Source organism: Haemaphysalis longicornis, unplaced genomic scaffold (assembly GCF_048455015.1).
Source record: "Haemaphysalis longicornis isolate Haplotype H1 unplaced genomic scaffold, Haemaphysalis longicornis Haplotype H1 scaffold_5, whole genome shotgun sequence".
Taxonomy (NCBI): Eukaryota; Metazoa; Arthropoda; class Arachnida; order Ixodida; family Ixodidae; genus Haemaphysalis; species Haemaphysalis longicornis.
The window spans coordinates 591898-614939 of record NW_027526385.1 but is presented as its reverse complement, the minus strand read 5'-3'; the positions used below and the strand labels follow the sequence as shown (position 1 = coordinate 614939).

At 48.8% G+C, this 23042-nt stretch overlaps 1 protein-coding gene across 1 annotated transcript in view; it reads right to left on the bottom strand.

The window, feature by feature from the left end:
• Window positions 1-17977, bottom strand: part of LOC144137757 (ATP-sensitive inward rectifier potassium channel 12-like) — a 33479-nt gene extending 15502 nt beyond the window's left edge. The window contains exons 1-4 of the mRNA XM_077669701.1: window positions 17286-17977; window positions 16155-16409; window positions 2397-2597; window positions 1501-1785 (exon numbers count right to left, since the gene is read on the bottom strand). Coding sequence (XP_077525827.1) covers window positions 1501-1785; window positions 2397-2597; window positions 16155-16409; window positions 17286-17408 — 864 coding nt within the window. The 5' untranslated portion in view covers window positions 17409-17977. The remainder of the gene's footprint in view (window positions 1-1500; window positions 1786-2396; window positions 2598-16154; window positions 16410-17285) is intronic.
• Between the last annotated feature and the right edge of the window lie 5065 nt (window positions 17978-23042).

Genomic DNA, 23042 nt, shown 5'->3' with positions numbered 1-23042 from the left:
AGCAGCCAGTACGCTGTTGTCACCCATCACTCAACACGACTGCACGACAGTCAACGGCACAACACGCACACTCTCGAAGGTAGTCTCGCCGGCGGGTCTCCTTGAACCAGCGCAGTCAACGGCACACCACTCACAATCCCGACGCCATGTCAGTCTCGCCGGCGGGTCTCCTTAAACCACCGCTGGAGCCTTTCCTTTGTCACCTGCAGCGCAGCGTTGCGACCGGCGGCGGCACCTGCAGCGACGAACCCCAGCGCCTCTGGCAGACTCACGCCATCTGGGTGCTTCGGCTGCAGCGAGTCACATAGGAGCACGATGTGTTCAATTGACTCCTCTGCTTCACCACACACTCTGCACCTCGCGGCTTGAACGTCAGGGGATGACTCGTAGCGGCGCCGATACGTTAATGTCCGCAGCGCGCCCGCTCGGGCCTCGAAGAGCAACCCGCCGTCCGTGCTGTCGTGGAACATAGCCTCCCTGCATATCGCCGTCTTGTTGTCGCGGTACAACTGCAGGGTGCTTTTTTCACCCATAGCCAGTCTCCATTCGGCGGTCTCTGACGTGGATGACTATAGCAGCGCCATCTGGGAGGGCTGACGGACAGCGAGGCCGCGAACCCGAATGACGCAGTGGAAGTTCGCTTGAATACACGGGCTTCTGACATCATTGCTGACATTACGAAAACCCACGATTTGGCGCGAGAATCAAAATTTTAACCTAAATTGATCAATTTCTCAGTGAACGCGGCAGCATTTGCTGCCGGACAAGCACTGTGGGCACAATAAAACGCGAAATCTTTCGAATAAAACAAACTTGTATTATGTCTTCATGGCTCCTTTAAAGACTATTCTCTCTCTCTCTCTCTAACATTAGAAAACGAATGCTCGTAGGCCACGCCCTTCTCTTTAAAAAGTATAATATGGTTATTTGTGTGTGCATATTTAAATGTATTTTGTGTGTACATGGCATTCCCAGTCAAAAGTTTAAAAACCGAAATAAGTTGCGGATGATGCAACCACCGCTGGTGCTCCTAGTGTGCTTGTCCTCATATGGTAAGGATATGAAGGGATAAATGGAAAGTATGAATTGAAAGCAGTGCACGTCCACACCGACAATAATGCGGTAAGCTTTTAGCTACAATAAAATTTAAGTCAAAAGGTAGAGGCAATTCAAGAGAAACCTCAATTGACGTAGGCAGCAGAACTCTAGCAATGGCACTTCGGGGGGTAAAGGGGGAGTAAAGCATCAGCCTCGCCGCAGGAGGCTCTGCCCCTCGGTACCTAGGTCTGTTTCCGTAAATATATCCATTATTTGATGGAATTTTGCGATAACACAATCATCACTGTTATCAGGGCAAGAAAGACTCGTTAATGAACAAAAATTGCAGTTTGTCTTTACAGCCCCTTCAACCAGCTGCATTACCAAAGCTGAGCCATTTCTGGAGAGGAGGCCAATCCAAAGCATTCTCCCCATGCTCGCCACATGTGCAAGCACACTGACCTTCCTGCGGATGATCTGTGCCGAGATGGAGGTGCCAATGATGTGCGACTTGCGCATGTCGCCCACCCGGAAGAGCAGGCACAGCTTGCCGTCGCGCAAGCACACGACGGCGTTGCGCGAGAAGAGCAGCGTCTGCGAGCGCTTCTTGGGCCGCGACAGCTTGGCAAACACAATGCCCGCCATGAAGCACTGGATCATGACGCCCGTGATGGACTGCATGCACAGGATGAACACGGCCTCCGGGCACTCGGGCGTGATGGCGCGGCTGCCGTAGCCAATGGTGTGCTGCGGGGGGGGACGAGGCCAGGGCGTGAACAGCGCTCCCCAAAAGAGGAGTCGAAAAGCCGCCAGCACTCCCCAAAAAAGCTCACTGTGCTGCGGGGCCCGAGGCCAGTGCGCGAACAGCCCGAACTCCCCACACGAGGAGTCAAAATGGGGCTAGAAGCCAGCACTTCCCGAAGAAGCTCAAAACAGAGTCATAGCTGCACCCTACCCGCTAAAGGAAAATCATGGGCCAGTTGGTAAGACATGGTGAATGGGAACAGTGCAAACAAGGGCACAAGTGCAACAAGGCACTAACACGCAAACCATCCACCCGAAAGAACGCAATTACAATGTTTTGAAGCTACACTGGGGCTACACCATCGAGACTGCAAATGCAAACTACAGTTTTAAAAGTGTTCAACACTCGTTAGAAAGCGCAACAACTAACTGACAAATAATTACTGAGGTAGCAGGGGCTGCCTGCATTTTGACAATCTGGCTGAGATCCTCCACAGTCAATCTGCAGAGGCCTTCATTCAGAATGTCCCCTCTGCTAATGACACAAATGTTGCAGAATCCAGAGCTCTTGCACTGTCAGCAACGTGCATGCAGGAAACACCACACATCCATACCTGTGTCTCGAGAGAAAAGAGGAACGCAGAGGTGAACGAGGTGACATCCACGATGCAAGGCGTCCACTTTTCGCCCTCATCGTGGGGGTCGAAGTCGCCGTGTGCAAACATGATGAGCCACCAGATGATGGCGAACACCAGCCAGCTGAGGATGAAGCCCATGGAGAACACCATCAGGTTCCACCTCCACTGGATGTCCACCTGTGCCAAAAGCAGAATGTGCTGCAATGCAGTGCACTGCACCCCACTGCCGAAAAAGTACGCACCGCCAGTAAAGTGCTTGTGGCCGTCTTGCCTCAGCGTGAAGCAAGGGCTCGCACATTCTGGGACGGAGGGTGCTTTTCACGTGCAGAGAACAGACACTAAAAAGAATTCAACATACAGAACGAGTGAAGCTGAAGCGCACAGGATGCATCAGCCGTTATGTATGTTGAATTTTTTCTACTATTTGTCCCCTGCAAGTCAAAACCACTTTCTGTTCCAGTATTTACCAATACCAACCATCCCAACATCAAGTGTTACTGAACTAATGGGCATGTACTATGTCCCCTGAGCTGCTGAGACCATTCTAGTTTATGTTGTGGTGGTACTGGTTATAATTAGTAATCTGCAATGAGTAAATAATCACAAGGAGAATTGAGACAGGCAGAGGCATGAACCTCACCCACCCAGACGTCGTCACCTGTACTCGTACTCTTAGGCGTACGTTGTGATGTCAATGCTGTAAGCATTGTACGACGCAAGATAACGTGTACCTATGCTAGTTCAATCAACACAGTGAAGCACCTGAAGTAGCTTGGTGATGCATTGAGTCTGTCAGCGTATCCATGGTCACAGTTCAAGATCTCTATAGAGTGGTTGCAAGAGCACAGCCTGAATGTTTGTAACCACTTTGCCGACCACATTTTCCCTTCGCCTTATGTGAATCCTTGCCAAGTTACCGCCGTCAGGTTCCGTTGTTTTCTTTAGCTCAAAAATCTCTGCCCTCTAATGTCCTGCTCCCTGCCTTGCGCTGTTTCCAGGAGGAGGAAGCTCCTCTCACACAAATGCAGTTTTGACCAGCCGACCTATTGCTGAGGAGGATGCTGATCATCCACTGTGGGACCAAGGCCATTCTTGGCAGTGTGTGCAGTGAAGGTAGTCTATTGGTTGTTGACCTGTGTGAGGGACTGCTGATAGGACGCACCGTTCCCGCTATGATTACTCTTCACTGTCCTTTCCTTTACTGCCTTTCGTACCCTTTTGCTCACTTTCTTCTCAATCCCTGTTTAGGTCTCCCTTTTTTACTCTAATTATAAATGGCAACCCGTGAACGAAGAAAAAAATGCAAAGGGGGAGTAGAAAAAACTTGCAAGCCAAATAGTGCTCAACAGAAGTCGTTATGCAACAACAGTAGGGGTTTTCAATTATCAGTCCCGGACTCTCTACGAACTCCCTGAGAGGCAATCTGGCATTTCTTGCTCACATGTATTCCTGTGGTGTGGAGAATCTTGCGACTACCCGTAAACAACGGGTGAAATGTCACTGTAAAGACCCAGTATATGGTTCAGGAATTGTCAACTTGATGCATATAAATGAAACTAAATCTTTGTCACTTGAAAGATCTTGCATATTCTTCACATTTGGCCTCATGTTAGCTCCTTCTGCACAGGCAGGCTTCGTGAAACTATGTATGAACTCGCTGCACATTGGCTCCAGGGTACCATTTTCGGTCGAATAGCCTGCTGAAAAATTCCGAACACTTCCCAATATCAACTTCAGGTTAGCTGTAGTGCAGTGGGGAAGTTTGTCATGCACTCAGAAGCCATAATGTTTTTCATGGCTAAAGCTATGGCTACGTGATAAATCCAACATGTGTAACATGAGTTGTTAGACCAGCGACCGTCCTTACGTTTCTTCCCCTCTCTTCGTTTCGTTTGCACTGATTCCATCCGAAAAAACACCCTCTAAATGCCTGCACAGCTTCACCTAAAAACTAGGCCATAAACTACAGTTGAGGCTAACAGCAGCCATTTGGAGTTAACATCTGCGGGGGAAAAAGTGAGGAGCATGATCCACAAAAAAAAAATGAAAACAATATGAGGCTGTTTGGGCAAAAGCTTTATTGTGCTCAGTTTCTTTTGGAAAAAAGTTACCAGCGAGTGAAAGCGGATTTCCGAGATTAGTTCAGCATCTTCAGCATTTCTTTCAGTAAAGTTTTACTAAGGCTGCTCTCATTTCACAAGCTGACATCACAAGCACCGTGAGTAAGGCAACAGCACTGCCTCGACATTAAAATTGTACCATGTAAGGTGTTTCAACTGTGGTGATTCCGGCACTCCATAAAGTGCTACAATAATGTGTTTAACAATCACTCCACATTGCTACCCCTCCCTTTGCAAACACCACCAGAAGCTACTGCATTCTACCTGCACTTGACATGAATGAAAACTATTTCCGGGCACCTTTCTCTGCCACTGATGTCACCTGTTTCCCTTTTCATTACAAAATTATGAACAAGGTAATGGGCCTTTCATAGCAACCTGAAACGAAATTTTGTGTTTACTTCTTTCCTTTGTGCTGAGTGAAGAGTGGTGTTACTAAGGCACCTATGTCGAAAGCAGCCCTGTTATCTTTCTTGCCCCTGTGAAGAATAAAGGCAATTTAAAGGACTACTGACATGAAATTTCCAATTTGAGCAACTATGCAAATAGCTTCTTGTGTATGTAATCTTTCAGAAGTTGGAACTTTACTGTTTCATAAAACAATTTCAAGCTTCGCGCATATTCAAAAGGCGAGAACGCAGACACTTTAAGATAAGCGTCACATGATGTACGCCATGGTCACCAAGAGAAAGATAGAGGGGGCTGTGTAATGTGAACTGGTGAGGTCAGCCCTGCTAGTGACAAGGCTTGCTACGCCAGACTACAATGAGTGGTGAATGTTGGACACAGGGGTACAGCAGGGAGAAGACAAACAAGAAGCGTTAAAAATCAGAAACAAGGGAATGCTGCCAGCAGAGTCCAGACATAAAAATAAATTCGAAAAGGAAATCGTTAATGTAAACTCTGAATGAAAATACAAAGTAAACGGTGCAAAAAAAAAAGGCAGAACACCAACCCAAGAAAAAGAAATTGATAAACACCACAACACGAGCGAGTACATATCTTGAAACACTTGCACTGCCTATGGTCTAAAAAGATTTGTCCAGTTCAGTCTCGTAGGAAGAATGGAACATTGTGAGTAACTACTCTTTTAATATGTGTGCCGTCTCATGCACTCATAATACAAAATATTAACGGATACATCCTCTCTGGAAAGAACTTTCAAAGGCACACGGTGTGGTGACTGTGATATAATTCCCCTTCTCAAGAGTGAATATATACACTGGCGGCACAGGTTGAAATTATCAGCTTTTGAAGTGTTTGCTTTTGGCTCTAGCTCCTCTATTACCATATAGAGTATATTGAACAGAAAAATTTTGACCCACACATGATGCACGAACAGAGAATTTTTGGCTAGGGGTCAACACATATCGCATCATGTGATAAAATATGCAACAGTGGCAGTGTGTTGGTTCTGAACAACAGGAAAAAACGGCATGGCTGGAACAATGACAAAGGAAAGACGTGACACACCCAGAACTCATGTGTGATGAAATGCTTGCCAGTGCCCTCTTTGGCATCATAGCAGACCCCGAGTTGTGTACAGTTTTGCTGAGAAGCTTTGTATATCCAAGCCCACATATTGCACATGTGCTAGTGCCCGTAGGCAGTCTTTCCCGGTCCCCCACCTCACCCTGTCTTGTGAAGCCGCATCTATGGTCCGAAATGCACAAACCCCTTCCCTTCTTGCCCCGCCGCGTGTCCACTATAAAAATGGAATCCTCCTGCTCCACTTGCCCGACAACCAACTGCCCTTCACAGCCCACCAGTACTACCCCTCTGCTGGGGGTGCCATCCACCATACCTGCCGCCACACGCTTCCTGGGAAGACTGGCTGAGCGCGCATCATGGTGTGGACGTGAAGTCGATGCAAGAACTTCTGGTGGCCATGGCATTCGGGTTAGTGAGGAACTCTGGGAGATTTGCAGACTGGCCGTCTTCTAGTGAAGATTAGGAGACGGCCAGGCAACCTGGACTATGGCTGCCTATATAGTACAGATTTCTCTCTCTCTCTCTCTCTAGGTATGAATACCACATTTATAATGCTTTAACGTGCTCATAATAGCAGTGCATACAACGTGCCGCTACCTAGAAAGAATGTGGCAATGATGTGTGTCGTTTAAATGCATCCGACTCACTTCTCACAACAGCAATTTCCACCAAAGGGTGTGCTTTAAAATGGAGCGCTTGTAATTTCGAACTAAATTTTTATATGCAAGAAGTCGACTGATTTTTCATACGCAGTGTTTTCGAAGGGTCTCTGATGCCTCATCACATCTAGCACAGCTAGGGCATGAGGGGGCCAGCTAGTGAGTAAACCATAATGCTCACAATAAAAAAAAAACGGGCAGATTAAAGGACAGCAAACAGCGCTAGTTTGTTTTCCTTTTCCACAAGTTGTTTTTATTTTGTGCTCTGGGCATTATTCCACAAACCCTCATGTTGTTTTCAAAACCAATGCATGAAAACTTGATTCAGTATCGCTTTCGCACTGTGCCTGTTCCTCTAGCCCGAAAATTAATACGCGCAGTAGCAAGCAAGCACCCGCAGAACAATACTAAGCACTCAAGGTCTGCACAGAATATACCACACACGCATGCTCAGGTTATCAGTGCCGTGCGATGATCGCGTTTTTTTTTTCCTTCAATGTTACGCGGGTAGCAGCTACGTTGAAAAAAAGAACCTCGGGCGCTAAACAAACGCCAAGGCGATCGTAGCTGACCAGTGCAACCGCGCATTGCCCCCAACGGCTGCCTGCAACAATCGCTGCCCGTGCAAGCATCGCACTCAGCCGCCGAATGCGCTGACATGAAGGGCGATAGCGCAGAGAACAGACCCTGCACTCGGCCGCACCTCATTCGCGCATTTACCATGTGCTACGCCGTCACCGCAATCACAAGCCGAATGTGGTAGTATGTCGAACTCTACGCCCCGATGCACATCATCTTCACCTCACAGTATCCGCCATGGGTCTAGGTCTTTTCGGTACAGGGCGATTCGGTACAGGGTGTTTCGGTACGGTCTTTTCGGTACACTGGCGTTTCGGGACACGGGCGTTTCGATGCAGGACATTTCGGTAGAGGACATTTCGGTACAGGGCGGTTCAGTACAGGTCGGTTCAGTGCAAAAATGAATTTGGGCGAGCGTTCGAGGCAGCAAAATTAGCGGGCATTGTTAACATGAGAGTTGCAAGCACGCAAATCGAACCTGTTTATTACAACTGTCGTTGCTCGTATTTATGCTTTATTCTAGGTCAGTAAAAATTCATGCGGCCTTGTAAAACAACGGCCAGAAAATGTATGGCTCGTTCATTACTTCGTTTCTTTAACGATCTACCCTGACCAGCATTTTATAAAACAGATCAGTGCCAGTAACTTTTTTTTTTTTTTCACCTTCCAGAAACTACAATAACAGCTGCGTAATTAAGTGCAACTGCAGGGGCAAACGAACCTGTGTCTTCCTAACGTAATGAAGAAGATCTTGCTATATTTTGGCATTCCGTATTTGTGGGCGCTGCTTTCTCAAATGCACATACCGCGTCATTACCAATTCATTACCGAAGGCACCTGTTGTACGTACGTACCTTGTCGCACGCTTCTGTCCCGGCCTCATCGTCGTTAACAGTTACTATGCTGGGTTTACTGTTTGTGAATTGGTAGTTGAAAAGACTCTTGTGTAATATTCAAAGGTATATTTTTGCCAGGGTTGCTCTCTTGTGATTTTCAGCGTTCTGCCGGAAATATGCGTATCATAATTTGGTGGGGTTTTATTCCTATCAGAGATAAATGGCACCTGCCGCTCCCATCATCAGTATTTCTTGAAGACGATAGCCTTTCTTGGGCTCATTAAAAGCGAAAAGTTTGGTCTCTCTATGCCTGTTTGTCTGCCTTTCTTTCAGTCCCTCGATTCAGCCGCCCGGCCAAAGTTAATGCAGAGGAGAGCCATTCCTAAACATCTAAGTCCGATGGCAATGTCAATGCTTGTCATCATTGTTGAGCCAAAACAAAACATTGCGCATATTTGAAGCAAAACATCAATACATAACAGATATTTGCATTGTTCCTTCCAAAATAATTCCAAGTGAGTAGTCCTTGAGAAGATGATTATCTGTATGTATGCTGCAGAAAACATTTCAGCGTTCTCTGAACCTTATTACACAGCATTTCCAACTTTTGATTCACAAACCCTGTACACCCGCCGCAGTCCCTGCTAACTACGAAGAAGTAGGGGCAGAAGCGTGCGGGAATGGGGAGAGAGAAAGAATAATTTATTGCATGGAAAGAAAACGCAGAGAGGTCGGCCTGGTCGTATAGACTCTGAAGGCTGCTACTCTGGTGTGGAAGTGGGAAGGGTGAAAGAGCATAGATGAAGAGGGTGAAAGGTAGGACGATTATAATAGGCGCCTTCCGTAATGCATTATTAAAAACGCCTTATTAAGCACTTCCGTTATAAACAAAAGCAACGCAACAAATGCGGAATGCCGAGAAATCGCCCTTCATCATTAAAGGAGTACTGACACGAAATTTCAAAGCTGAGATAACTATGTAAAACGCTTCCTTTTTATCAGGAGATATCTCCCAGCAAGTTTCAACAGCAACCGTTCAACGAAACATATTTAAAATCCATTTTAATCTTCGCCCGCACGAGAAAGCCCAGAGCGGGCCGACGTGACATCATCTGCTACGTGCCCCAAACTGCCGACGTCGGGGCTCCCGTGACGAAGCCGACGCGCTGGCTGTGGTTGGCGCGCGCTGCTCGGGCGTGTGTACACGTCGTGGTTTTTGGACTGACGTCATGCTGCCCGGGCCTGTGGGGACGGCGAAGACCTCGGCCGGTCTGGGCGCGCGCTTCCAGAGAGGCAGCGATACGGCAAGAATGGTGGCGCCATGTGATACATGCTGTCATGGCGGCCGCTCGGCGTTTTTTTGTCGAAACCGAAACTGGCACGAATAAACGACGCCGTAAATGAATGTTTACGCTGCGCTCGACCGTCTAATCTGTCATTCTATGATTAGTGGGCTGGTAGGCACGCATAGCAGCGAAAAAAAGGTAACAAAAATTTCGTGTCAAAAAGGCACAGGTTTCTTTCCCCCGTGCGGTGGCACTCATTTCCGCAGCCATTGTCATAGGGACTCTGCAAAGTGCGCGAAAATAGAATAGTTACTCTCACTGATTTTTGAAAAAAAAAGCGATAATAAGTCGTCAAAAAACGAGCGAGGAAACACGGTGATACTGTCACAGATTTGTTATATGAAATACTGGTGATAATAATTAAGTCGCTAAAAAAGAATAATGAACAATTAGGTTTTATAAATGCTACAAATATCCCAGCTAATATTCAACAAATAAACAGAAGTTTTTTTGGCAAGGCCGCATGACCAACTGCTGGCCTAAACTTTAGGCCACCCCGTAAACAACGCGCGCAGCCTACAGCGCTCGGCGGAATTCGTCTTTGTACCGAAACACCCGTGTCCCGAAAGGTCTGTGTCCCGAAACACCCGTGTCCCGAAATGTCCGTGCACCGAAAAGACTGTAACGAAACGCCCTGTGCCGAAACGTTCTGTACCGAAAAGACCAGAGCCGATCCGCCATATCACAGCACGGCATTTGTTCGTGTGGTGATCTCTGGCACATTGTTGCAACGTGGCTTGTAGGATAGGAAGTGCAGAACTATAGCGATGGTAAACTTCGTCCTCGATTCTTCAGGAGATGGGTCGGTGTCGTCGTGGTCGCCGTTTCTCCGACGAGGGCTTAGCACGCCGGCTTCACCCGTGAGCTGGCTGGCTCAGGACAGCATAGGCACCGGACACTGCAGTTTGCGCGCGACTCCAGCGCCGCCTCTCGCCACCGCTTAGCAACTCTGGGTCGGTGGATGTCGCGACCGGCCGTTCAGCGCACGTAAAAACACGCGCTGCGTGCGGTTCGACGTTGTGTGCGGAAGATTAAGAAACATAGTTATAATCGCAAGTTGCAGGGTCCGAAAGGATCAAAAGGCTGCAGGAAGGAATTAGTGGCAGCGCCGCTACTGCTGCGCGAAGGACAGCCACAATCGCGAAAGGCAGCCTGCTATCGTTCTGTGCAGGTTTCTCGCTCGGGCAGCCGTGGGAGAATACGCGTCGCAAGAAATGATTTTAGCAGCAAGAAAAGTCAAGTAAGAAAGTCATGACATTTTTTGTCAGTGGAAGGAGTAAACTTATGAGTACGATTACCGTTTATGAGCAGCGCAGACACGTAGGGCCGTAAAACTAAAACGTTTTCTTTCAGTGTTCATACACATCACGCGCTGCGATGAATCGCATGCCGTCATAGTAGTTGCATAACACGAGGTATTACCGCTTCCGCCGCTATTGTTTCATCAGCAGTAACCTTTTTTTAGCGACATTCATGGCACCGAATGGATACCAAAAGGCGGCACAAGAATATGCATTCACAGCACTTCGCGGGTGATGCCAAAAGCAATGTCAAGACGGTCAATACGCATCCCGCTCACTGCCCTACTTTGTTCCCCGAAGTGTTCATAGTTCGGCCACGCATTCCAAGCGAGAGCGTGGAAAGCTATCAAAGGCAAGGTTGCTTTCACTCGCGCTGACTGATGCGTTTTGCGTACTCTGAAAGTTGAGGTTATTATTGTTCAAGCAGAGGATGGGGAGGAGAATTCTTTTATGTGTTTTGCGTACTCTGAAAGTTGAGGTTAGTATTGTTTAAGCAGAGGATGGGGAGGAGGAGGAGGAGGAGGAAATACATTTTTGGAGAATTCCGAACAGCCTGAACAAACGGTATCACAATTAGCCGCTAAGACGACTCTAACATTACTTACAAGATAGAAGCCGAAACTAAACGGAATCTTCGTAGAGACAACCGCCGCTCCGCAGCAGATTTCGAACTGTGTGGAACTGTGTTTACTTTGTCAACAGCTAATAACGTTTGGAATGCGTTGTTAATTAGTGACAACACCAACCGAGCTGAAGAAGGGCAACCGAAAAAGTAACTGTAGTGTGGTTGCGCGAACATAGGAAACAATAAAACAAACACCTCTTTCGTGGAGCGCCGTTGTATACGCTGGCTACTGACCTGAATTGGCGCTGTAAATAACCTTCCCTTGCTGAGAATGTCCCTTGCTGAGAATGTCTGTCCCATAAATTTCTTTCACGGCGCACACGCGCGCGCGAACGTATGAACCAATCCCTGTAACTTCTCGCGCACGCGAGGCCGAGAGTAGTAGTTCAGCCCCGTAATTGTCCGGAAATCGCACAGAAGAACTTGAGACACGGGGAAACTATTTGCCAGAACAGTTTTCAAGGTCGAGACACCTTTCAAAAACAATTGCAGAATCGCAAAAACACACCGAGAGGTGCCGAATATATGAACGCGCGGCCGCTGTCTGCCTCTCACCGACCCAAAGTTAGCTCAAGCTTCCGCGGGGCGGCGCTGGGTGTATATATTCGTCGCGCCCTCTGAGCAGTGACCGGTGCCTATACAAAGCGAAGCCGAGCGTTAGCAGACCGACGCTGCACTTGGTTTAAGTAAGGAAATCATCGTACTAGCGAACACCAAAGTAACCGGCCACGACAACGTAACACGCGGATAGCATCCAAGTTGAGAGCGGAAGAAACTGGGGCGTCCATAATAACACCCGGAAAAAGAAACTTAGCACACGGCGCTGCATTGGCTGAGGCGTGCGGACAATTTTAAAAGTTATCCGCGCGAGGCGTGCGGACAGTTTTAAAAATTATCCGCGCGAGGCGTGCGGATAGGGACAGCCGCTTCGCGACCACGGTGTAAGAATACACCGTGTTCGCGACGCAGGGACCAAATGGCAGGGACGGAACGCGTGTTCTCGGAAGTAGCGCGCGCGCGCGCGTACGCGCGTCATCGTCGCGCAACGTCGGTGATGCTGGCACTTTTCAGTGCACTGTCGCACAAACAATAAATTGGCCTGTGCACTAAACTCGCTATCAGTGCATCGCATGCGAGATAGCGCTGTGCGTTTACAGGTTTTACATTTTTTTGCGTTTACAGGTTTGTATTTTGGCCTTGCTGCTCACGCAAGATTGCTTACGCATAAAAGAAAATGCCCCTTTTATTCGCTCGTACCGGCCGGTTTAAATTTGACCGAAAATTAATCGCGAAGGCGGGATCTTCAGCCAACGGAAGTGCAGAAGAGCGCACACACTCTCGCTTCGGACACAGAATGTTTCGGCGGCCCGGGGGATGTACCGACGCGATGCCGCGGCCGGGTTGGACTGGGCGAGCGCGAACAGAACGCGCGCCGGCCGTGGCGATGACCGCGCACTTCCTTCGCTTGCCGCCAGACGCCGGAAACTTGACGTTCGCCAAATGCTTGTGACGTTATCAGGCTGCCCCAGGAGGCTCAGTTTTCCCTCCTATTTTATTCTTGCTCCGTGACCCAAGCGCTGCTACTTTGGTAATTCATGACTGAGTGAGTGAAGAACCCCAGGGAATATTAACAGAGACCGACAGCTCATGTGAGTCATTCATGTCCTCAGCTCTCGCAATTTCTGCTGTGATTCTTCACTAATCACTTTACTTCTTCACCATCGCGCTCAATCAAGTTGTATCAATCCGGAACCGACTGTGCTTCAACAAAGAGGCCAGGCGACCAAATGCTCCACCATTTCATCATCCACTGATTTCCAGGCAACGGCATGCATTTATACATAGGTTACCCCTCACAACAAAAAACACTCTGCGGCCGTAGTTCTACAGGGGGGAAAATAAATGCATGTACAATAGGCCTCCTGCGCTGGAGTTTTGGCGACATGCAGCGCCCCTAGCGGCCGACGCCTCTGGGTAGTACAAAAGCAGACGACCCTCGCCGCCCTTCATGTGTTTTCAATTACAAGCCAGAGTGAAAGTTGGTTGTGGCGCTTTGTGGCGTGTTTAAATGACTGCATACTGTATGAAATAGCACTTAAAGTAGCTGCAGAGGCTAAACAAAATAATACCCGATAAAAGAAGCCGATTTGTCGGCTTTCTTTTGAGCGAGCTGTCGCGGTGGTCGCGGCGTGGGACAGTATCGCTAGAGTGTACTAGAAGTTTTAGTTCTTCTTCTAGTTCACTCTAGTATCGCCAGGTCGGGTGGTTTAACTGTTTGACGAAAGTTAGTTTTTTCTTCTTGCGTGCGGTCGACAAAGGAAAGTTCACGAGTAGCATGAACACGGAACGCTGCTCATCTTACATCTTGAGGTAACTGCAAAAGGTTGCTTCATCGGGAGCATGCAAGCGAACGCAAGAATTGCGCAGCCGACTCAGCTGACAGCTGGCCTAGCACCGCCTTTGAAACGAGTGGAAATTTTGTTTCGTATTTTCGCAAACTAAATGATTCTTGCGTAACGTTTTACGCCGCACGATTTACGAACGGCAGGGTACATGTATACTAGCGAGTAGGTGGGGCAATAGCGCCAATTAAATAATCAAATTAAGCGCTATTAAAGGACGCAAAACACGCACCAAATCACACGCCCGCTGCCTGCAGAGATGTGTACTTCTATAACATCTGTTGGTTTTCTAGTGCAGGGGTCGTCGAATCTGAACGCCGACACGCCAGTTTTGACTTCAAATGGAGTTAGACAGCGAGACAAGAACGGAGAATTGGCGTCCTCCAGTTGAATTGTCCCCCCCCCCCCCCCCATCTTCACACTTCGCCAGATTATTGTCAAATATTAAATTTTTTCTCTTTGCATTCAAAGTCCCCCTCCTCCTCCTCCTCCTCCCCCCTACACCCATTTGCCGTCCAGCCCTCCGCCGTGTCGGCTGCATGGAACTCGGCCGTTGCTGACCCTCATTCTAGGCTATTAAGTGCGAACTGGGAATGTATACTGCAAGAGCGTAATTAAGTAAAGTGAGAGCAAACAAGGAAAGCGAGCGGCCTCTTAGTTCGCCCGACCACTTTGTTTTACGGCCACTAATTTCGGAATTGCAAAACAGATTTCACGCTTCTGACGGTCGGGGCATTTTGTCACTGAGACACGCAACAAAACGGCAAGCTAACGATGCACCATGTATTCGTAACGGCGACGCAAACGAGCACTGTTTAATGAAAGTGCACGCATAGTGTGCAGGTACGCAAAAGAGCGGCGCACCGCAGCAGGCGAGCCTGCGGTCCGCCAGACTCGCTGGCTTTTTAAAGCGCGATGATCGCCGATTGCGTCACTCTTCTTTTTTGATCGGCTGTTTTTGAGAAGTCTTTGTCACCCAGAGTATTAGTTTAAACTAGACATTTCACTTAAAATTTCACTTCGTACGACCATCGATCCGTGAACCTGCGAGTAGCAGACGCCGTCACGGTCCCGGGGCTTTCGTCGGCGCTGTAAACGTGTTTAGCGCTGCAAAGCTTTTCCCCCTAATGCCAAGTTGATCGCTGAAATAGATCGGACGCGGCGGGGATGAGCTGGTGACCACGTCGCAAAATAATCGGGAGCGTCGAGCTCATTTTGCTTCTGTCAACATGGGACCCGCGCAGCTTTGTACTACCCGGAAGTACTGCCCGGAAGCCGCTTGCGCAGCGCCCCCTGGGCAGCGCAGGAGGCCTATATGGAGAGGAACATACAGAATAACACCAGGCACACTGGGTCAACAATCAGGGTGATTTGTTCGAATGTATGGTGGCCCGGAGACTAGTTTATGGGTGAAGGAGGCTCTTCACTTCCCAAACGATCACCTAATCACTGTGATAGTCATAGGTGTTCACTTAAATTGCCACTACCAAACTTGTCCCCCCCCCCCTCCCCAGTAAAAGTGCCACTCGTACCTGGCATGTGTGCACTTCTGCATAAAGGACCGTGCCACCTACTCAGTTCAGCAAGATCATGAGCAATTAAGCTTAGGATAGCGTGTTTCAATGAGCATGCTGAATTGGCTAAGTTTACAAGAAATGAAACCAGATAAAAGACAAGGACGAGAGAGGGAACAGGACGAGAGGGGTGAACAGGGGGCAAGTGGACTAGCCCACCATCCGTCCACAGAAAGCATGTAGTACTCGAGTGCTTGTGGCTGCTGCTCTATGTGCAAAGCTGTGTAAACACAAGTAAACAGTACCTAGTTTAGGGTTTCCTCATTTGAAAGCAAGCCTTATCTTATTAAGTTGTGCTGTCAAGTAAATGTTCAGCAAAGTCCAGTTTCGGCCCCTGGGTACGGTGTACTAGAAGATAAAGGTGTGCCGTGCAGTGGACAGACCGATGGAGAGTGCGAGTGCTTTTTGGGATGAGAAAACTATGGAGCGCAGGCGTTCCCTGGAAATCTCCTGTTGCAGCCAGCGCCACCTAAAACTTTTTTAACCAAACTCAACAGAGGGGATTTATAACACTTTATGCCATAAATGGAGAAATAAGACCATTTAGAGCAATAAATAAGGATGAATTTAACAAACAAACTTTTGAAGCCAACTGGTAAGCAGCTGCAGCCAGGGGCGCTGCTTACAACAGGAGTTCTCCAGCAGAAATTTGCATCGCAAAATGGACCCCTTAACCAGACCTGGACGACACACCTCTCTCTCCTCGTACACCATACCCTGGGTGCTCGGCAGCACCTGGGAAGCAGGGGTGCTTGTGGGACCTGGACTCTGAAGTAGAGTTTACCAACTGCGTGCACGCACCAGGGTGGTGAAGATGTCCTGCAGGTAGCGCTGCGAGCGCTTGTAGACGTGCTCCTTGGAGAGGTTGACGCTGCCGTTCTTGAAGATGACCCTCTTGCGCACCCGGCTGGGAATGATCTTGGCCTTCTGGTAGCGCACCACGGGCGAGTCCTCGGCCCCGTTGGCTCCGTTGGACGACGGGTCGGCGCAACGGGGGAACCCGTTCAGCGACAGGTGCTTGGTCAGGATGCGCCGGCTGCTGGTGCTGCTCTCGCCCTGGGGACAGTGGGCAAACATCGCTGATAATCTCGCACTGGAAGCTGCCCACACGCACTGGTGGCTCTTGCGTTCACCTGCACTCACCTTTTTACTTTGCTCGTATCGCAAAGCGAAACATTTCAATGAAATCAGAACTGAAATAAAGCGTACTGCCTGTGGCCTATTTTACACTCTTTGCTGGCAGAAGTTAGTGTCATTATAAAGTATGTTCTCACCAAAAGTTGCGCTTACGTTTATTCTACATTTACATGTCCCTGCCTCAGCATTTATTTCAGAAAAACATTTGCACAAATTCCACCAATCTTGTTTCAGCATTCAGGATTTGTGATGTCGGTTCTTTCAGGAAAAAGTACCGCGCCTACTTTGCTGCTTGTAGCACCAATTGCTGTGTAAATAAGCAACTGCTGCAACTGTGTGTTTGCATTCACGGCAGCACTACTTCATGGCCACTTTAGCACAAACTCCCACACGAAAGGACAAACTTTTGCTCACAGCCATATTCTGCATGAAACGGCACGGCCAAGTACCTTGGGGGAAGCTTCCAAGGTGGAGTGATTCTGCCAAGTAAAATGTGACATTCACCCAGCGCTACGGCTGCACACGGGAAAGGTCAAATTATATCATGCGGTTTGAGGCCCCGAAGCTACACGGTCTACGAGGCGCACCGTAGCAGAGGGCTACGGATGAATTTTGACTCCCCGGCAACCTTTAACGTGCGCCCAAATCTCGACACACGGGTGCTTGTGCTTCTTGCCCCCATCGGAAAAGCGACCACCACGGCCGGGATCGAAGCTGCCCCGTCACTGGGCTCAGCCACTGGGCTCAGCCCCCCCCCCCTTCCCCCCACAGGGTGCAAGGGACAGAGGCACTCGCCTGGTTGCTGGGCGCCTCGTAGTCGGAGTCCCCGGCCACCCCACCGCCCGACGCATGGACCCCATGGCCGCGAGAGATGAGCTGCTGCCAGGCCTGGCCGTTCTCCATCTCGACAAACTTCATGGCCCCGCCGGTCCTCGCTGCCTCGGCCACCACTCTGCACCACAAGGGGGCCCTGCACACCTTCCCCCAGGACTGTGCAGCGTGCACAGAGCAGAACACTGTGGCACCGCTATGGCCCCGACCAGGCTCGTTCACGCCAAGCAGCAGGGTTCTTTTAGGAGGGGCTGAAAACAAGGGCAGCCCAGCAGGTGGCGCTGGGTGCACCAGGAAGTGGCAGGCATGTGCGGGTGGACAGGTCCATACAAGAATGCTTTGGCGGCACCTACCACTGAGGATGGCACTCACAGCCTCAGCTGAGGACAATGCGAGGACAAAATCTAAGGGCTGACAATTTCCCCCGGCTCACCAGCTCTCTCACAAGGGGTGCAGCTGGTGAGGGCACAGAACTTTTCAAGCATGCACAGCGCAACCTCACGACACATCTTGACCCTTACCGCCCTATTCTTTTTACGGCCGACATGAACCAACTGCAAGTGTTGATCCGCTACAAGATTGGCCTTGCTGCAGTGTGGTGCTGACAGTGAAATTGGACGCAGCTATCACTGCAAGAACACAAGTCCTCGTGCACTGCTGGGCACCCACCTTTCCACGTTCAATGGCTGTGGAGCTCAGGTGGCCACCCAGTCGGCTCAAGGAGCCATGCTGCGGTGACGGAGCCACCACACACTGGGACGCTTGGTGAAAGCGCAGAGTTCTACGGTTCTTCCGTGTCGACTGCCACTGAAGTTCTTCACACAAAGGCTGCAGGCAGACCCGTGACTAGCATTTCTAAGGTCTGGTTACGTCCTCAGGACTGCGAAAACCTTGATGTCGCGCCGTTTTTCAGCAGGGCTGTCCTGCAAACATTGGAAAAGAAAACAAACGGGACAGTGATGAGACAAATTATTCTGCGGAGTCACAAAAATTATCACACGGATAATTTACGCGTCTTATTCTTACTTTATTATTTATTATTTGTGGAATATTGCAGGCCCAGGGCCCAAGCAGGAGGGGCACAAATACAACCATAGAATCAGTACAGGAGTAACACAGCTTGAGTGAAACAAATCTCAGTAAGGGGATAGCGAATAAATAAATTGGAACAGTGCAACGGGGTGAATACGCAAGAGACACAGTGCTGATCGAACTATACTCAATCCGTCCGTTTGTTGTGACATACCATTATTTCAGCACGCATCGGCCTTTTCACACACACATGCGCACGCACGTGCACGCATACAACTGAGTAGTTGTGGGCAGCCACAGAACATGATCATATACAAAACAAAAGAGCAGCATTTGCTCTTACATGAATGAGCGTGCCATTCGCATACCTCTTGGGCAATACGTGTGCTATTACCGCTCGTCAATTTCACCGGGACTCGTTCAAATATGCATCATGCCTGCTGCCGTACCGGAGTCAGTGCAGAACGTTCACCAGAGGCCGAGTGCACACCCAAGCAGTGGCACGCACGAATCCAGCCCCTTCCCCTACCCCCATCTTTTTTTTTTTTTTTTTGTTGTTCTTTGCTAAAGTCTCACAACGTTTAATTGTAAGTGCGCCCGCCTCTAGCGGAGCGTACGTGCGCAAACATCACTTCGAGGTCGCACCCGGGGCAGTAACGGGGTCATTGGTGTGCCCGTGTCGAATGCTGGGCGCGTCGCTGTCGCCGCTGCAGCCTGCAGCCGCCAGTTCCGGTGCGGACCGCATCAGGGCGGATTTGGCGGCCGCCGATGAGTGCTCCAGTCCGCTGCCACTTCGGTTTCGCCGCCGGCGGTGGCCGAGTTTCGGTTTCTTTTGTGCACGCACCCAGTGCGCGTGGTACGACCTGCAGGGAGTTGGATGGCCTCGGTTGCCCCGGAAGGTCCCTCGAGAAACCTATCGCACGCTGCCAGCGGCGCTGAAATGAAAACCTCCGCGATGTTCCTGTCATCGCGCCCTACGGGGGCCTGCTCCATCCACGCTTCTTTTTTTGCTTCGTGCTTGTCTCCGCCCGGCCATTGGTATCGAACAGACCTTGAAATCGAAGGCGGTGTTCGACCTCGGATACAGATCTGGCCCCGAACAGGGCTGTCGTCGAAAGAGAAAGCAAGACCAGTGGGCCGTGAAATGCATCCACGTCCCTCGCTTTCATGCATCCATGCCATGCGTACACGTGCGCATTTACCTGCGCGCTATCTAGTCCGTCCTTCCGCAGCTATCGATGTCTGCGGGTGACACAGATCACTAGTCGAATTTCCACGCTGTAAAATGATTTGCACCCTGAAGGGGAATTTACGACTACAACTAACTAGCTTGTGGACCGTGAAATCATTCTACAATGTATATACGCAGTGATAGCCTCCCGTTTACGAACGCAATTTCCAGCGTTCGCTTCGGCAGCAAAAAACGAATTGCGCAATTTGTTTTTGCCGCCGGCCGCTGCCTGCCCCTCGCTCAGAGTACGGTTGGTACGGTAGTAGCGATGTACGGCGCTTACCACCACACTCGAGGCGAAAACATGCCCGCAAGGGGGTCCGGACAGTTTAACGCACGCCGTTTTATCGAACGCGGTTATATCGAAAGTGTTTTTCCCGGCCTTTTTTGCAACAAAATTTTCAGTACGTTTTTTTAGTTTCCTCCTCGCTATGTAATTTGCAAATATTTTCTCCACAGCGAGACTAATTAACAGAATTTGTAGCCTTTTATTTCGAGCGTGCTTTCTATTGTTTTCGTGGTGCGCGAAATTTGTCTCCACAATTTTTTCGTTCTGTTCATTGCGCAGATGGTACTGCCATAACGAATCTCCTTGTATCTATATAGTCCCTCCTCTGATACGAAACATTTTACAGCATTGTGACAAGAATGCCTCGATATGCTTCCTACTTTTTTGTATACACCGCTTCCGTGTCGACAATCTAATTATTTCGCCGCGTATGTTGAGGCACTTCTTGGCGCTCGTGAGTCCAATGTCAAAACCCTATCTGGAACGCTAGCAAAAGCCTTTCCCGATTTCTGCATTCCTATTTCTTAATGGGGACTGAGTTCAGTTACTAAGCGGTTATTATCAAGCCTTGTCCTACTGTTCTCGATGCCTTGCTTAGAACTAACGAGAAAAAAGTTAGTTACAAAACTAGTCACCACACTGCAGGTTGGTTAGTTTTCATCTCTCTCTCTCCCCCCCCCCCTCGTTGCCCCCCAGCATGTCTGGGGTTTTTAGCTCATACTCTTTTACCTTTTTATTATGAGGCATAAAAACAGTAAGGTAGAAATAATAAACACCAGAATAGCGAAATCGTGAAGGTCTGCTCAATACAGCGACGTCACCCGATTACCTAGAAATAAAAATGTAAAATTGAAAAAATTTAGAACGAGCAAACAAAATCTAATATGACCCGTGCGATTAGCTGAACAAAGCACCCAAAAAACCAACAAAATGCGCTGTCTGGTCTGTCAAGTTACGAGTTTCTCTACTTGTCCTACTTCAAGTTCACCCATGACCCATGACGAGTTGACTGTGACGGGTTCAATAGTGACGAGTTTTTCTAGACTCCACCACCTCTGTTGGGGCCTCACTTTCACTGCCGGAACCCCTCCCCTGTTCCATTCATATAGCACTAATCTTTCTGTTCTTGGCACGATATTTTTCCAGATGCAAACAATGTGACCACATATATATATGGTCCGAGTAGGAGTCCCGTGCAAACCACGTGACTAGAAAAATTGGGGGAGGACATGACTTTGGATCACGTAATGATAAGCCATATATTTGGCAACACCAACCTAAATACACCGATACACATCTAAGGAATATTGCGCACTGAGTCAGGCTTGCTACTATAGTGGCAAATTCTATAATACAAACAAGGGGGACATACATGCCTGAGTGCAATCATTGAAGCCGCAAAAATAAAAAAAAATGTAATAAAACAGAGGTGATAGAAAGCACGGGAAAGACGCCTTAACATATACAGGCAGGTTTTTGTATAATGCACGGCAAAGATAATATAGGATGAAGCTAACTCCAGCTTATGTTAATACGATGGCGAGTTAAACAAAATAAACCCCGAAAATTTCAATGAAAGCCGAAAACCACACTTTCGATAAAACGGACGTAGGTGGTTCGATAAAAAGGCATTCGATAGAACGGCGTTCAATAAAACGGGCATTTTTTCGATAAAACGGCGTTCGATAAAACGGCGTTCGATAAACTGTCTGGGAACCGCCCGCAAGCACGTACGCCCCAATCCATCGTCATCGCCATTACCATTGCGGAGAGCGCTCCAGAACGCGGCCTGGCTAGAGTGCACTGCAAAATGATTCAGAGGCTGAAGGGTGAATTTCGTCGCACCCTTACACCCTAGCAAGAACACAATAAAAATACCCTCTTACAGGTGTTTTGTCGCTTATCACACCTTGTAAAAGGGTGTTTTTTTGTGTTTTTGCTAGGCTGCAAGTAATCGACAAAAATCACCCCTCATCCGGGTGTAAATCATTTTACAGTGGGCACCAGAAGCAGCTCCCAGCCGGGACCTGAAACGCCAGTTGCCCGCTTGAGGGGATATGAGGGATTGCGTGTCCAAGTTGAACGACGAGGGGCATAATTACCCCGTGAGCAGGATCAGACCAACAGTCCATCGAAGAGGAATTAGGGCCGACATTTGTGCTCGCACACTGTAAAAGGACTCACACAATCGAGGGCTGTAACCACTAACACCAACTGCACCCTAGCGAAAGAACAAAGGAAAGCACCCATAACGGTGTTCTGTCAATTATAACACCCAATAATACGCGCTTTTAAGGAAGGAGCCTTGTGCCGTTAATTACACCCTTTCAAGGCATGGCCTTTGTATTTTGATAGGGTGCAAGGGCGTTAGTTATAGACAAAAAGGTGGTCCAAATCATTTTACGGTATTTTTTTACGAGTGTAGGGCAATACGGTCCCAAGTGGAAACCCGGACAAAATGGTGCGATTACTTCTTAGGTGAGTGATGGAAACAGCAGAACCCTGCAAATGTTTCAGCATTATTTTTAAGGTTCAAGGTGTTAAATGAAGCTCAGCAAGATGGCAAGGCATTCATCATGTTTTCATGCGGATTTAGGCCCGTTCGCCACATGGTGTCTCCTCATAGGCCGATTTGTAATAGGTCCTCTGGGGCCAAATCGTCCAAAAAATGGGCGTCGTTTTGAAACGACGGGGTGTTGGCATGCAAATGCATGTCAACACCCCGTCCGAAGCGTCTGAGAACATAACGCTGGGCGGCGTCGGGTCGTCGCTTTGAGGGGAGTGAAACTGTGGAAATCTCGCTGCGCACGCTTTAAAACAACGCCCCTTTTTTGGACGATTCGGGCCCTGGTCACATAGGATAATTCGTCATTTAGCGAGTCATCACATCCGAAACTTCGTCCTAGAGTGCGAAAAGGAATTTGACTTTTATTTCCTCTTTATTCCTATTCGTTTTGTTTTCAGGGGTCAGCCTTCGGTGATGTGCTGGCACGCACTGCTGCGGCAGAAAATATTTTGTATCAGTAACTGCTACTACAGCCTTCTTTATAAATGTCAACACCTCACATCAAAGAACGCGGAATGGCTCATGACTGCACTTTAAAAAATGCTTGTGTCTTGTAACTTTCGTCTTGCGAACTTACCTTTTGTCTTGATACGAGCGTAGGAA